At 41.3% G+C, this 13,717-nt stretch overlaps 1 protein-coding gene across 3 annotated transcripts in view; it reads right to left on the bottom strand.

Annotated features, from left to right (window-relative positions):
* Positions 1–3,572: 3,572 nt before the first annotated feature.
* Positions 3,573–13,717, bottom strand: part of LOC115103208 (cytosolic phospholipase A2-like) — a 30,181-nt gene continuing 20,036 nt past the window's right edge. For all 3 annotated transcript variants that reach the window (XM_029623986.2, XM_029623987.2, XM_029623988.2), the window contains 2 exons: positions 9,517–9,674; positions 3,573–8,871 (listed from right to left, as the gene is read on the bottom strand). In XM_029623986.2, the coding sequence (XP_029479846.1) occupies positions 8,731–8,871; positions 9,517–9,674 (299 nt within the window). In that variant the 3' untranslated portion in view covers positions 3,573–8,730. The remainder of the gene's footprint in view (positions 8,872–9,516; positions 9,675–13,717) is intronic.

The following is a 13,717-nucleotide window of genomic DNA, read 5'->3' as shown; positions in this document are numbered from 1 at the left end:
CGCTCTCTAGTGGTTGATGTGTGCTAGGCATATACCGTCTATGGTGATATGTCTAGATGGGCCAGTACTCATACATAACAGTAGATGGTGGTATAGGTTGAGAAAAAGCTAACTCTCTCCACAACCAAAGAGGGTAAACTGTGGCAAAGCTTTGAAAGGATCTCAATTGGAACCCTTGACTGAGTTTTGAGAAGGAAGCAAGGAGAGAAGACGCGAGGAATCAAGGAAATACAATTGAGAATATCCAGTTGTAAATGAGACTCAGACTTTTTGTGTGTGTTTGGGTTTTACTATCCTTGAGAGGACCAGAAGTGCTCACGAAGATAGTAAAACAATGAAAATTCTGACAAGTCGGGACATTTCGCTAGTACCCACAAGGAAAATTATATTTTAGGCTCAGGTGTTAGGTTTACAATTAGGGTTAGAATTAGGGTTAAGGGTCAGGAGTTAGGTTTAGGGGTTAAGGTTAGGTTTAGGGAAAATAGGATTTTGAATGGAAATCAATTGTTTGGTCCCCACAAGGATAGTAAAACAAACGTGTGCATGGAAACACATATCCTCAAAGATGGACGGCAGGTGGGAGGAGGGGAGATCAGATGGGACTATTCTAGCCAATGAGAGGGCAGATACGTCTGCGAACAACAGGCACAATTTAGTAGTTTTTCCTCAAAATTGCCTGAATGCCACGTGCATCCACTTACATCAGTACATTTGTAACAGCCTAAACATTACGAAACTTCTATTCCATCGAATAAATCTGATGTAATTCGATACTCTCATTGACCTCCATACAAAAAATCCCCACTTGGCCTATTTATTTTACACGGACAGATAATATACAATATACAATAATAATTCCTCCCACTTCGCCTCTTCCTCTCTACTTAGTCAGCTAGGTTAACACATGACATGAGTCAACTGCACACTCCCGCTCCAGTTTATTCCAGTTTCTGAATGGAATACATATTGAGGGTATACAGTAGTTGGTGATTCACCTAGAAAAGTGGTAGTTTGTGTTTGACCTAGACAGGTTTTGCTCGCGGTTTGAGCAAGAACATAACTGATTCAAATATTTAAACAAGTGCTGCCCATAAACTAAGTAATAGTTTTTTCTCAATCTACACACAATACCCCATAATGACAAAGTGAAAAAAAGGTTTAGAATTTTTAGCAAATGTATATATATATATATATAAACAGAAATACCTAATTTAACATAAGTGTTCAGACCCTTTGCTATGAAACTCGAAATTGAGTCTCATAGCAAATTGAGTCTAATATATACTATAGTCTTCAGACCCCTTGACCTTTCCCACATTTCGATACGTTTTAGACTTATTCTAAAATTCATTCAATAGTTTTTTCCCCCTCATCAATCTATACACAATACCCCAGAATGACGAAGCAAAAAAACGTTTTTTAGAAATGTTTGCAAATGTATTCAAAATATAAAACTGAAATATCACATTCAAGGAGTTAAGGTCAGGTTTAGGGAAAATTGGATTTTGAATGGGAATCAATTGTTTGGTCCCCACAAGGATAGTAAAACAAACGTTTGCATGGAAACACGTGTCCTCAAAGATGGACGGCAGGTGGGACTATTCTAGCCAATGAGAGGGCAGATACGTCTGCGAACAACAGGAAAACGATGTAGTTTTTCTCAAAGTTGCCTGAATGCCGCGTGCATCCACTTAAATCAGTACATTTGTAACAGCCTAAACATTACGAAACTTCTATTTCATCGAATAAATCTGACGTAATTCGACACTCTCATAGACATTCATACAAAAAAATCCCCAATTGGCCTATTTATTTTACACGGGCAGATTTTGGGCGGAATAAATCCTCCCGCTTCGCCTCTTCCTCTCTACTTAGTCAGCTAGGTTAACATATGACATGAGTCAACTGCACACTCCCGCTCCAGTTTATTCCAGTTTCTGAATGGAATACATATTGAGGGTATACAGTAGTTGGTGATTCACCTACAGGTTTTGCTCGCGGTTTGAGCAAGAAATACATTTATCAACTTTCAGAGTGAATGCTTTTGTTTATGTTTTGTGCATATGAATTGAATATTGCCAAACGTATCAGTAAAAATATTGCGCCTATTTATTGCAAAACTTGCTGTTAATAGATCGCAAATTAAGCAGCATACAACTGACCTAAACGTTTGGAAATGATAAGTTAACTTTCTCATCCATATAGCCTTAAAACGTATCTCAGCTGAAACGTCCTATGGAATAAAGGACATTCTGGAGTAATAATTACATAACAAACGTTCTCTAGTAATACTAGTCCCGTACAAATAGGGTTTATGTGTTACTAATTACAGTGATGTAAAGTACTTAAGTAAAAATACTTTAAAGTACTACTTAAGTCGTTTTTTGGGTTATCTGCACTTTACTATTTATATGTTTGACTACTTTTACTTCACTACATTCCTAAAGAAAATTATGGACTTTTTACTCCATACATTTTCCCTGACCCCCAAAAGTACTAGCTACAATTTGAATGCTTAGCATTACAGGAAAAAGGTACAATTCACACACTTATCAAGAGAACATCCCTGGTCATCCTTAATGCCTCTGATATGGTGGACTCACTAAACATAAATGCTTCTTTTGTAAATTATGTCTGAGTGTTGGGAGTGTTCCCCTGGCTATCAAAAAAAGTAATAAAAAAGGAAATTGTGCAGTCTGGTTTGCTAAATATAAGGAATTTGATGGATAGCATTTACTTTTACGTTGTACTTTTACTCAAGTATAGTATTTTTTCCACCACTGTACATTTAAAATCGGAGACTTTTAGACTTTTACTCAAGTAGTATTTTACTGGGTTACTTTCACTTTTACTTGAGTAATTTTATATTAAGGTATCTTTACTTTTATTCAAGTATGACAATTGAGTACTTTTTCCACCTCTGACTTATTACAAACTGGGTGGTTCGAGCCCTGAATGCTGATTGTCCGAAAACCATGGTATATCAGACCATTTACCACATGTATGACAACATATATATATTTTTACTGTTCTGATTATGTTGATAACCAGTTTATAATAGCAATAAGGCACTTTGGAGGTTTGTGGTATACGGCCAATACAGCACGGCTGTATCCATGCACTCTGCGTTGCATCATGCTTAAGAACAGCCATTAGCCGTGGTATATTGGCCATATACCACAAACCCCCGAAGTGCCTTAACATTCAAAACAGAATAAAATAAAATAAGTGAGTCGGCATGCAATTTCTACATGATGAGTGTGCGAGTCTTTGACATCTGTGCTAGTGGAAGCAAAGGAGAATACTGTACGTAATAATTCAATGTCTAGACAGCTGGTTCACTACAGAAGAGAAGTGGAATAGAGCTGAATCATTGTCTTGAAATCTATTTTACCAAGAGCTGTATGTGTGGATTCCTTCCACTTGCATACATCGCATGTACTGTATACAATCACACAAATAAATAACCTCAATGTTCAAATGCATATTCAAAGAAACATACACATTCACAGAAAACTGGATCTATATTTCTTAACAATATTAGCGCATCAAGAATGACAATTCAATTTACGTGGACTTTTTCTGTCAAAGATTTATTGCCAATGAAATTAGTTAATACACAAACACTAATTTAGAAAGCAAATAGCAGTTACATTTTTTATGTATAAAAAGATCTCCCATTTTCTAAACACATAAATTCACACACATATTGTCCAGTCCTTGTGATGCCAATTTCTTTATCATTAATTTATACTTGTAAACAACCTGGTCTACCTGTACAACAGGAGCCCATTACTTTAATTTATATGAACCATTATCTATACATTACAGGTTTACATAGATAGATTTCAAACACATTGAAACTGTTCATGAATCATTGCAACTCCTGGCCCACTTCTTGAATACGTCTCAGCAGGCCAGTAAACAATTCATCATCTATTATACAGTGCATTCAGAAAGTATTCAGACCACTTCCCTTTCTCCACATTTTGTTATGTTACAGCCTGATTCTAAAATTGATTAAATATTTGTTTCCCCTCAATCTACACACAATACCCCATAATGACGAAGTGACATTTGTTTTAGAATGTTTTGAAAATGTCTAAAAAAATTAAAAACACAAATATCTTATTTACATAATTATTCAGACACTTTGATTTTTTCCTAATTTTGTTTCGTGTTAGCCTTATTCTAAAATGGATTAAATCGTTTTCCCCCCCTCATCAATCTACACACAATACCCTATAATGACAAAGCAAAAACAGTTTGCAAATGTCTAAAAAAATATAAAACTGAAATATCACATTTACATAAGTATTCAGACCCTTTACTCAGTACTTTGTTGAAGCACCTTTGGCAGCGATTACAGCCTCGAGTCTTCTTGGGTATGACGCTACAAGCTTGGCAAATCTGTATTTGGGGAGTCTCTCCCATTGTTCTCTGCAGATCCTCTCAAGCTCTGTCTGTTGGATGGGGTGAGTCTGTGCACAGCTATTTTCAGGTCTCTCCAAAGATATTCGATCGGGTTCAAGTCCGGGCTCTGGCTGGGCCACTCAAGGACATTCAGAGACTTGTCCCGAAGGCAGTCCTGCGTTGTCTTGGCTGTGTGCTTAGGGTCGTTGTCCTGTTGGAAGGTAAAACCTTTCCCCCATTCTAAGGTTTTGAGCGCTCTGGAGCGGGTTTTCATCAAGGATATCTGTACTTTTCTCCATTCATCTTTCCCGCAATCCTGACTAGTCGCCCACCATGCCACCACGTGCTTCACCGTAGGGATGGTGCCAGGTTTCCTCCAGACATGACGCTTTGCATTCAGGCAAAATACTTAAATCTTGGTTTCATCAGACCAGAGAACCTTGTTTCTCATGGTCTGAGACTCTTTAGCTGCCTTTTGGCAAGCAGGCTGTCATGTGCCTTTTAATGAGGAGTGGCTTCCTTCTGGCCACTCTACCATAAAGGCCTGATTGGTGGAGTGCTGCAGAGATGGTTGTCCTTCTGGAAAGTTCTCCTATATCCACAGAGGAACTCTGGGTTCTTGGTCACCTCCCTGGCCAAGACCCTTCTCCCCGGATTGCTCAGTTTGGCCTGGGGCAGACAGCTCTAGGAAGTGTCTTGGTGGTTCCAAACGTCTTCCTTTTAAGAATGATGGAGCCCACTGTGTTCCTGGGGACCTTCAATGCTGCTGAAATGTTTTGGTACTCTTCCCCAGATCTGTGCCTGGACACAATCCTGTCTCAGAACTTTACAGACAATTCCTTCAATCTCATGACTTGGTTTTTGCTCTGACATGCACTGTCAACTGTGGGACCTTATAGACATGTGTGTGCCTTTCCAAATCATATCCAATCAATTGAATTTACCACAAGTGGACTCCAATCAAGTTGTAGAAACATGTCAAGGATGAGCAATGGAAACAGGATGCACCTGAGCTTAATTTAGAGTATCATAGCAAATAAGGTATCTGTTTTTTAAATGTATTAAACATGCAAAAAAATGTAAAAACCTGTTTTCACTTTATCATTATGTGGTATTGTGTGTAGTAGATTGATGAGGATAATAAAAAATAAAAAACATTTTAGAATAAAGGCTGTAACATAACATTCGGAAAATGTCAAGGGGTCTGAAAACTTTCTGAATGCACTGTAAATAAGGGGTCAACCCTGGGTTCACTTAGTTGCATGATAGGGCTAGTGGCAGAGTAGCTACAGTGGCTTGCGAAAGTATTCACCCCCTTGGCATTTTTCCTATTTTGTTGCCAACCTGGAATTAAAATGGATTTTTTGGGAGGTTGTATCATTTGATTTACACAACATGCCTACCACTTTGAAGATGCAACATATTTTTTTATTGTGAAACAAACAAGAAGTAAGACAAAAAAACACAGTAAACTTGAGCGTGCATAACTATTCACCCCCCCCCCCCCAAAGTCAATTCTTTGTAGAGCCACTTTTTGCAGCAATTACAGCAAGTCTCTTGGGGTATGTCTCTTTAAGCTTGGCACATCTAGCCACTGGGATTTTTGCCCATTCTTCAAGGCAAAACTGCTCCAGCTCCTTCAAGTTGGATGGGTTCCGCTGGTGAACAGCAATCTTTAAGTTGTAACACAGTTTCTCAATTGGATTGAGGTCTGTGCTTTGACTAGGCCATTCCAAGACATTTAAATGTTTCCCCTTAAACCACTCGAGTGTTGCTCTAGCAGTATGCTTAGGGTCATTGTCCTGCTGGAAGGTGAACCTCCGTCCCAGTCTCAAATCTCTGGAAGACTGAAACAGGTTTCCCTCAAGAATTTCCCTGTATTAAGCGCCATCCATCATTCCTTCAATTCTGACCAGTTCCCCAGTCCCTGCCGATGAAAAACATCCCCACAGCATGATGCTGCCACCACCATGCTTCACTGTGGGGATAGGTTCTCGGGTGATGAGAGGTGTTGGGTTTGTGCCAGACATAGCGTTTTCCTTGATGGCCAAAAGCTCAATTTTAGTCTCATCTGACCAGAGTACCTTCTTCCATGTTTGGGGAGTCTCCCACATGCCTTTTGGCGAATACCAAACGTGTTTGCTTATTTTTGTCTTTAAGCAATGGCTTTTTTCTGGCCACTCTTCCGTAAATCCCAGCTGTTGAGTGTACGGCTTAAAGTGGTCCTATGGACAGATACTCTAATCTCCTCTGTGGAGCTTTGCAGCTCCTTCAGGGTTATCTTTGGTCTCTTTGTTGCCTCTCTGAATAATTCCCTCCTTGCCTGGTCTGTGAGTTTTGCTGGGCGGCCCTCTCTTGGCAGGTTTGTTGTGGTGCCATATTCTTTCCATTTTCTAATAATGGATTTAATGGTGCTACGTGGGATGTTCAAAGTTTCTGATATTTTTTTATAACCCAACCCTGATCTGTACTTCTCCACCACTTTGTCCCTGACCTGTTTGGAGAGCTCCTTGGTCTTCATGGTGCCGCTTGCTTGGTGGTTCCCCTTGCTTAGTGGTGTTACAGACTCTGGGGCCTTTCAGAACAGATGTATACTGAGATCATGTGACAGATCATATGACACTTAAATAAAGTCCACCTGTGTGCAATCTAACTAATTATGTGACTTCTGAAGGTAATTGGTTGCACTAGACCATATTTATGGGCTTCATAGCAAATGCATGCATCACTTTTCAGATTTTTATTTTTTTGAGATTTTCTTTTTAAACAAGTCATTTTTTTCATTTCACTTCACCAATTTGGACTATTTGTGTATGCCCATTACATGAAATCCAAATAAAAATCAATTTAAATTACAGGTTGTAATGCAACAAAATAGGAAAAACGCCAAGGGGGATGAATACTTTTGCAAGGCACTGTAAAAGCAACCCAAAGGAAGAGGATCCTTTGTGAGACACCGTCTATAGCATAGGGCCATCCCAACATGGAATGTGTGTGTAATGAGCTTCCTGTGTGTTGCGTGCCCATTTCAACTTGCCAGCCTCAGAGAAATTCTAGGTTTGTTCAACTCCCCACATGCCTTTTCACCCTCACATCACGCCATTCAGCCAGGCCTTCCCCTGGAGGAGTGAGCTAACACTCCTCCCCAGACATCCCCTACTTCTCTCCCACTGGGTAAAACAGGGGGAAAGGAGGGGAGGAGACATTCCATCATCCCTTCCCCCACTTCTCTTCTACAGTCTGGAGGAGGGAGAGGAGGAATTGAGAGCCAGGTCTCCATTGTGTAAATGCTGTGAATAGCACGCTTGCCTAGGCAGAATGTGGGTGCCAATATAATTTCACAGATTGCCTTACAGAAGGAGTGTTTTTAGAGGCGGAGCTGTGGACTTGCAAGCCTGAGCTCCTCATTAGTATAATGGTCAGTATCCCCTCCTGTCACACGGGGGCCGGGAGACTGGGGTTCAAAATCCTAGACGGGAGAGTATAGGCACAGTGTGATAAAGAAAACACGCTATTTTCCCCCATCTGCTGCAACAGAGACAAGGTTGCCCTAAATCTCAGCAATGTTTCCACGATAAAGCAAAAGACCAAACACCCTTCCCCGGTATGTATGGAACAAAATACTAATAAATAGATGAAAAGGGAACAAGAAACCGGTAAAGATAGTTACATTGGTAAGGAGTCATTCTAATTCAACTACAGATATTTCAAGTTTGGATCTGCAGCAAATACGTGAGTCAGTAAAATCCGTTTTAGAAGTAAATGTTCATCCCTTGACAACGCCACGCCTCGACTGACCCCTGCCAGAGATACATTGCATCGCTAGGCAGGCCTTCACACAAACATGCATTCCCAGGTGTGATCTCTCCTCTCTCCTCTGCCTGCTGCATGGAGTGTGTGTGTCCTTGTGTGTGTGAGAGTGAGCGACCCGTTTAAAGATTAACCACACCACCCCAGATGCTAGGCCAGGAATATACAGAACAAGATGTGCTGCATCCTCTCCCAAACAATAGTCATACAGAGCTCAAAAGAAGAGGCTGCATAGTTGCTTTAAGTCACCCTGGTCTCAGATCAGTTTGTACTGTCTTTCAAACTCCCATGGCCATTGTCGTGAGTTGGCAAGAAATCACAAACAGGTCTGAGACCAGGCTAGCTTGAAGTGAGGCATATATCCCATTCAAACAGAGATAAGCTTTGCAGCTACAAGGATAGGTTGGTTACCATTCTTATCTGTTCTTAGAGCTGTAACGTTTTGTTCTATCAAAACACTTAACCTCCAGGTCTTGTCATGGATATAGAAAGGTGTCTCTGGTGAAGTTATATGGGAAGCTTAGCTGAGCTGACGTTCCGTTTCAAGAACTTCTTGTTTTCAATCTCATTGAGTGAGATGGAGACGGAGCAGCGTGAGGGGTTCTCCCGTCTCTGGCTGATGCTGTCCATTATCGCATCCTTGATCACCTACAGCAGACAGAGAAGAAAGAGAGGGAGAGAGAGAAGGAGAGAGAAAGAGAAAGAGAGAGAGGGAGAGAAAGAGAGAGAGGGTGACAGGGAGAGAAAGAGATGGGTGAGGGGGAGAGACCAACATAAGATGATAGAGGAAACAGAACAGAGAAAATACAGCACTGAAAATACAGATCATACATCACATACTACAGGCTAATAATAAACACATGTATATCACATTCTGGCTCTCCATCACAGCAGCAGTTACACACGGTCAACAACACCAGGCTGTGGTGAGATACACAGAGATTTGATGGGGAAACGAAAAAGTGACATTTTGTTTCAGAATAGTAATAAAAAAAAAATTGAGGACGTTCATTTGCTTTAACTCGAGTGTTCCATTTGTACATGTGCATTTGCAGGGCACAACACAAAAGAAACCAAGCCAAGCATCATACAAGTTAGGCCTAATGATAAATAGGCACATATTACTTTCCAGTGCGGGCCTTAAGTTCAATTTTCAATTTAAATTTGTATTATTTGAGTACACGAGTACTCTAAATAAAATAATGTGAGTACTCGCAGTCAATAAAAAAAAAATGCCCATCACTACGTGCATCACTACGTGCATTTGCTTGTTTGTGTGTGTGTGAGACGCACCTCAATGTTGTTGAGCGTGTTGAACTCCATGAGGTCGTGGAGGCGGGTGAAGGCCTGGTTGGAGTACTGGAAGTTGAACGTGGAGTACGGACTCTCGGGGTCGTCGAAGACATCAAAGTCACCAAACTCCTTCTCTTTATCCGTCTCTCGAGGGATTCCTGATGGATAATACAAAAAGAAGAGTGGTTGTTGTTATTTTAATGCACATATAATCTTTACAACTCACTCACTAAAATATAAATCAGAAAGACAGTAAAAAACAAAAACAATGACAGAGGTGACTGGCTTATGTCAGTAAATAAATTCCAGCGTCTGTGTAGAGATGACGAAACAATGGCAGATACTGAAACGGAAAGATAGAGTGGAATTGGTAGAGGATAAAATCTCAAAGATAGTATTTTGCTGAAAGTAAGTTAAGAGACAGAGTGGGGGGAGAAGGAGAGTGGGCATCCTACATGTTTAAACAACAGTGTCCTACTATAGGTTGGAATTCTCCAATAGGTGGATTTTAAAAAATCAGATACGTAGTAAGCCATATCCCATAGAGATGGAATGAACAACGAGTCAATACCTAAAATACCCTTTTTAAGTCATGAGATAAGTCTTTACAGTAATACTTAAGTTTTAAGTTGATAACAAGACAGTGAAGTTATAAAGCACTAAATAAACTTCAGTTAGTGCTGAATACGGCTGCTAGAATCCTGACTAGAACCAAAAAATTTGATCATATTACTCCAGTGCTAGCCTCTCTACACTGGCTTCCTGTCAAAGCAAGGGCTGATTTCAAGGTTTTACTGCTAACCTACAAAGCATTACATGGGCTTGCTCCTACCTATCTCTCTGATTTGGTCCTGCCGTACATACCTACACGTACGCTACGGTCACAAGACGCAGGCCTCCTAATTGTCCCTAGAATTTCTAAGCAAACAGCTGGAGGCAGGGCTTTCTCCTATAGAGCTCCATTTTTATGGAACGGTCTTGCCTACCCATGTCAGAGACGCAAACTCGGTCTCAACCTTTAAGTCTTTACTGAAGACTCATCTCTTCAGTGGGTCATATGATTGAGTGTAGTCTGGCCCAGGAGTGGGAAGGTGAACGGAAAGGCTCTGGAGCAACGAACCGCCCTTGCTGTCTCTGCCTGGCCGATTCCCCTCTTTCCACTGGGATTCTCTGCCTCTACCCTGTTACGGGGCTGAGTCACTGGCTTACTGGGGCTCTCTCATGCCGTCCCTGGGGGGTGCGTCACCTGGGTGGGTTGATTCACTGTTGTGGTCGGCCTGTCTGGGTTGGCGCCCCCCTTGGGTTGTGCCGTGGCGGAGATCTTTGTGGGCTATACTCGGCCTTGTCTCAGGATGGTAAGTTGGTGGTTGAAGATATCCCTCTAGTGGTGTGGGGGCTGTGCTTTGGCAAAGTGGGTGGGGTTATATCCTTCCTGTTTGGCCCTGTCCGGGGGTGTCCTCGGATGGGGCCACAGTGTCTCCTGACCCCTCCTGTCTCAGCCTCCAGTATTTATGCTGCATTAGTTTATGTGTCGGGGGCTAGGGTCAGTTTGTTATATCTGGAGTACTTCTCCTGTCCTATTCGGTGTCCTGTGTGAATCTAAGTGTGCGTTCTCTAATTCTCTCCTTCTCTCTTTCTTTCTCTCTCTCGGAGGACCTGAGCCCTAGGACCATGCCCCAGGACTACCTGACATGATGACTCCTTGCTGTCCCCAGTCCACCTGGCCATGCTGCTGCTCCAGTTTCAACTGGCCTGGGCCCTAGGACCATGTCCCAGGACTACCTGACATGATGACTCCTTGCTGTCCCCAGTCCACCTGGCCATGCTGCTGCTCCAGTTTCAACTGTTCTGCCTTACTATTATTCAACCATGCTGGTCATTTATGAACATTTGAACATCTTGGCCACGTTCTGTTATAATCTCCACCCGGCACAGCCAGAAGAGGACTGGCCACCCCACATATGCTCTCTCTAATTCTCTCTTTCTTTCTCTCTCTCTCGGAGGACCTGAGCCCTAGGACCGTGCCCCAGGACTACCTGACATGATGACTCCTTGCTGTCCCCAGTCCACCTGACTGTGCTGCTGCTCCAGTTTCAACTGTTCTGCCTTATTATTATTCGACCATGCTGGTCATTTATGAACATTTGAACATCTTGGTCATGTTCTGTTATAATCTCTACCCGGCACAGCCAGAAGAGGACTGGCCACCCCACATAGCCTGGTTCCTCTCTAGGTTTCTTCCTAGGTTTTGGCCTTTCTAGGGAGTTTTTCCTAGCCACCGTGCTTTTACACCTGCATTGTTTGCTGTTTGGGGTTTTAGGCTGGGTTTCTGTACAGCACTTTGAGATATCAGCTGATGTACGAAGGGCTATATAAAAAATAAATTTGATTTGATTTTGATTTGATTTGAAGTTTAGGTTCGAGAAGCCGTTTTATCTGATGAGCAGTTACCTTGGAGGTGTAAATATGTGATGTGAGAAAGTTTAATTTTAAACAGCAGACTAAACATTTCTTTGAGACAACAGTTTAATTTGGTAACCAGTTTATGAAAGGTATAAGGCACCTTGAGGGTTTGTGGTATATGGCCAATATACCTTGGCTAAGGACTGTATCCAGGGACTCCGCAGTGCGAAACAAGCCCTTTGCCGTGGTATACTGGCCATATACCACAACCCCTTGTGCCTTATTGCTTAAACAGCCCTGCTGTCCTTTCCACGTATACTGTAGGCCTATGTCCCAATAAACAGTAGTTGTTTCCTCTTCTCATTTCCCTAGTGATAGGGAAAGATCCAAATGAAGTCACCAGTGGGATTTCACCTAGCTACCATGACAACATCCACCAATTCTGACATAAATCCCATTCATGGAATAGAGGAAGATGATGAAGCCATTGCAGTCGTTAATGTAGCAATAGACAAATGGGTCGTTAAAACTTCTTATGGCTGCAGGGGCAGTATTGAGTAGCTTGGATGAAAGGTGCCCAGAGGTGCCCAGAGTAAACGGCCTGCTCCTCAGTCTCAGTTGCTGATATATGCATATTATTATTAGTATTGGATAGGAAACACTCTAAAGTTTCTAAAACTGTTTGAATGATGTCTGTGAGTATAACAGAACTCATATGGCAGGCAAAAACCTGAGAAGAAATCCAAACAGGAAGTGAGAAATCTGAGGTTGGTCGATTTTCAACTCAGGCCCTATTGAATTCACATTGGGATATGAATGAAGTTGCACTTCCTAGGGCTTCCACTAGATGTCAACCGTCTTTAGAAACTTGAATGAGGCTTCTACTGTGTTGTGGGACTGAATACAAGCTGAATGAGTCAGCTTACTGGCAGAGAGCCATTTCCTGGTCATGCGCATTCCACATGATATCGCCCTGCGTTCCGTTGCTCCTGTAGACACAAAGGAATTCTCCGGTTGGAACTGTATTGAAGATTTATGATAAAAACATCCTAATGATTGATTCTATACTTAGTTTGAAATGTTTCTTCGAACTGTAATATAACTTTTTGAAGTTTTTGTCCGAAGTTTTTGTCCAAACACATGAGCATTTGGATATGTGTACCTAACGCTAACAAAAGTAGCTACTTGGACATAAATAACAGACATTATCGAACAAATCAAGCATTTATTATGGAACTGCGATTCCTGGGAGTGCATTCTGATGAAGATCATCAAAGGTAAGGGAATATTTATCATGTCATTTCTGGTTTCTGTTGACTCCAACATGGCGCCTAATTTGATTAATTTTCTGAGCGCCGTCTCAGATTACTGCATGGTTTGCTTTTTCCGTAAAGTTTTTTAATTTTTTAAATCTGACACAGCGGTTGCATTAAGGAGATATCTATAATTCCATGTGTTTAACTTGTATTATCATCTACATCGATGATGAGTATTTCTGTTGAATCGATGTGGCTATGCAAAATCACTGGATGTTTTTGGAACTAGTGAACCTAACGCGCCAATGTAAACTCCGTTTTTGTTATATAAATATGAACTTTATCAAACAAAACATGCATGTATTGTGTAACATGAAGTCCTATGAGTGTCATCTGATGAAGATTATCAAAGGTTAGTAATTCATTTTATCTCTATTTGTGCTTTTTGTGACTCCTCTCTTTGGCTGGAAAAATGGCTGTGTTTTTCTGTGGCTTGGTGGTGACCTAACATAATCGTTTGTGGTGCTTTCGCTGTAAAGCAT

The sequence above is a fragment of the Oncorhynchus nerka genome, linkage group LG20 (assembly GCF_034236695.1).
Source record: "Oncorhynchus nerka isolate Pitt River linkage group LG20, Oner_Uvic_2.0, whole genome shotgun sequence".
NCBI lineage: Eukaryota > Metazoa > Chordata > Actinopteri > Salmoniformes > Salmonidae > Oncorhynchus > Oncorhynchus nerka.
This window is presented reverse-complemented; position numbering and strand designations above follow the sequence as displayed.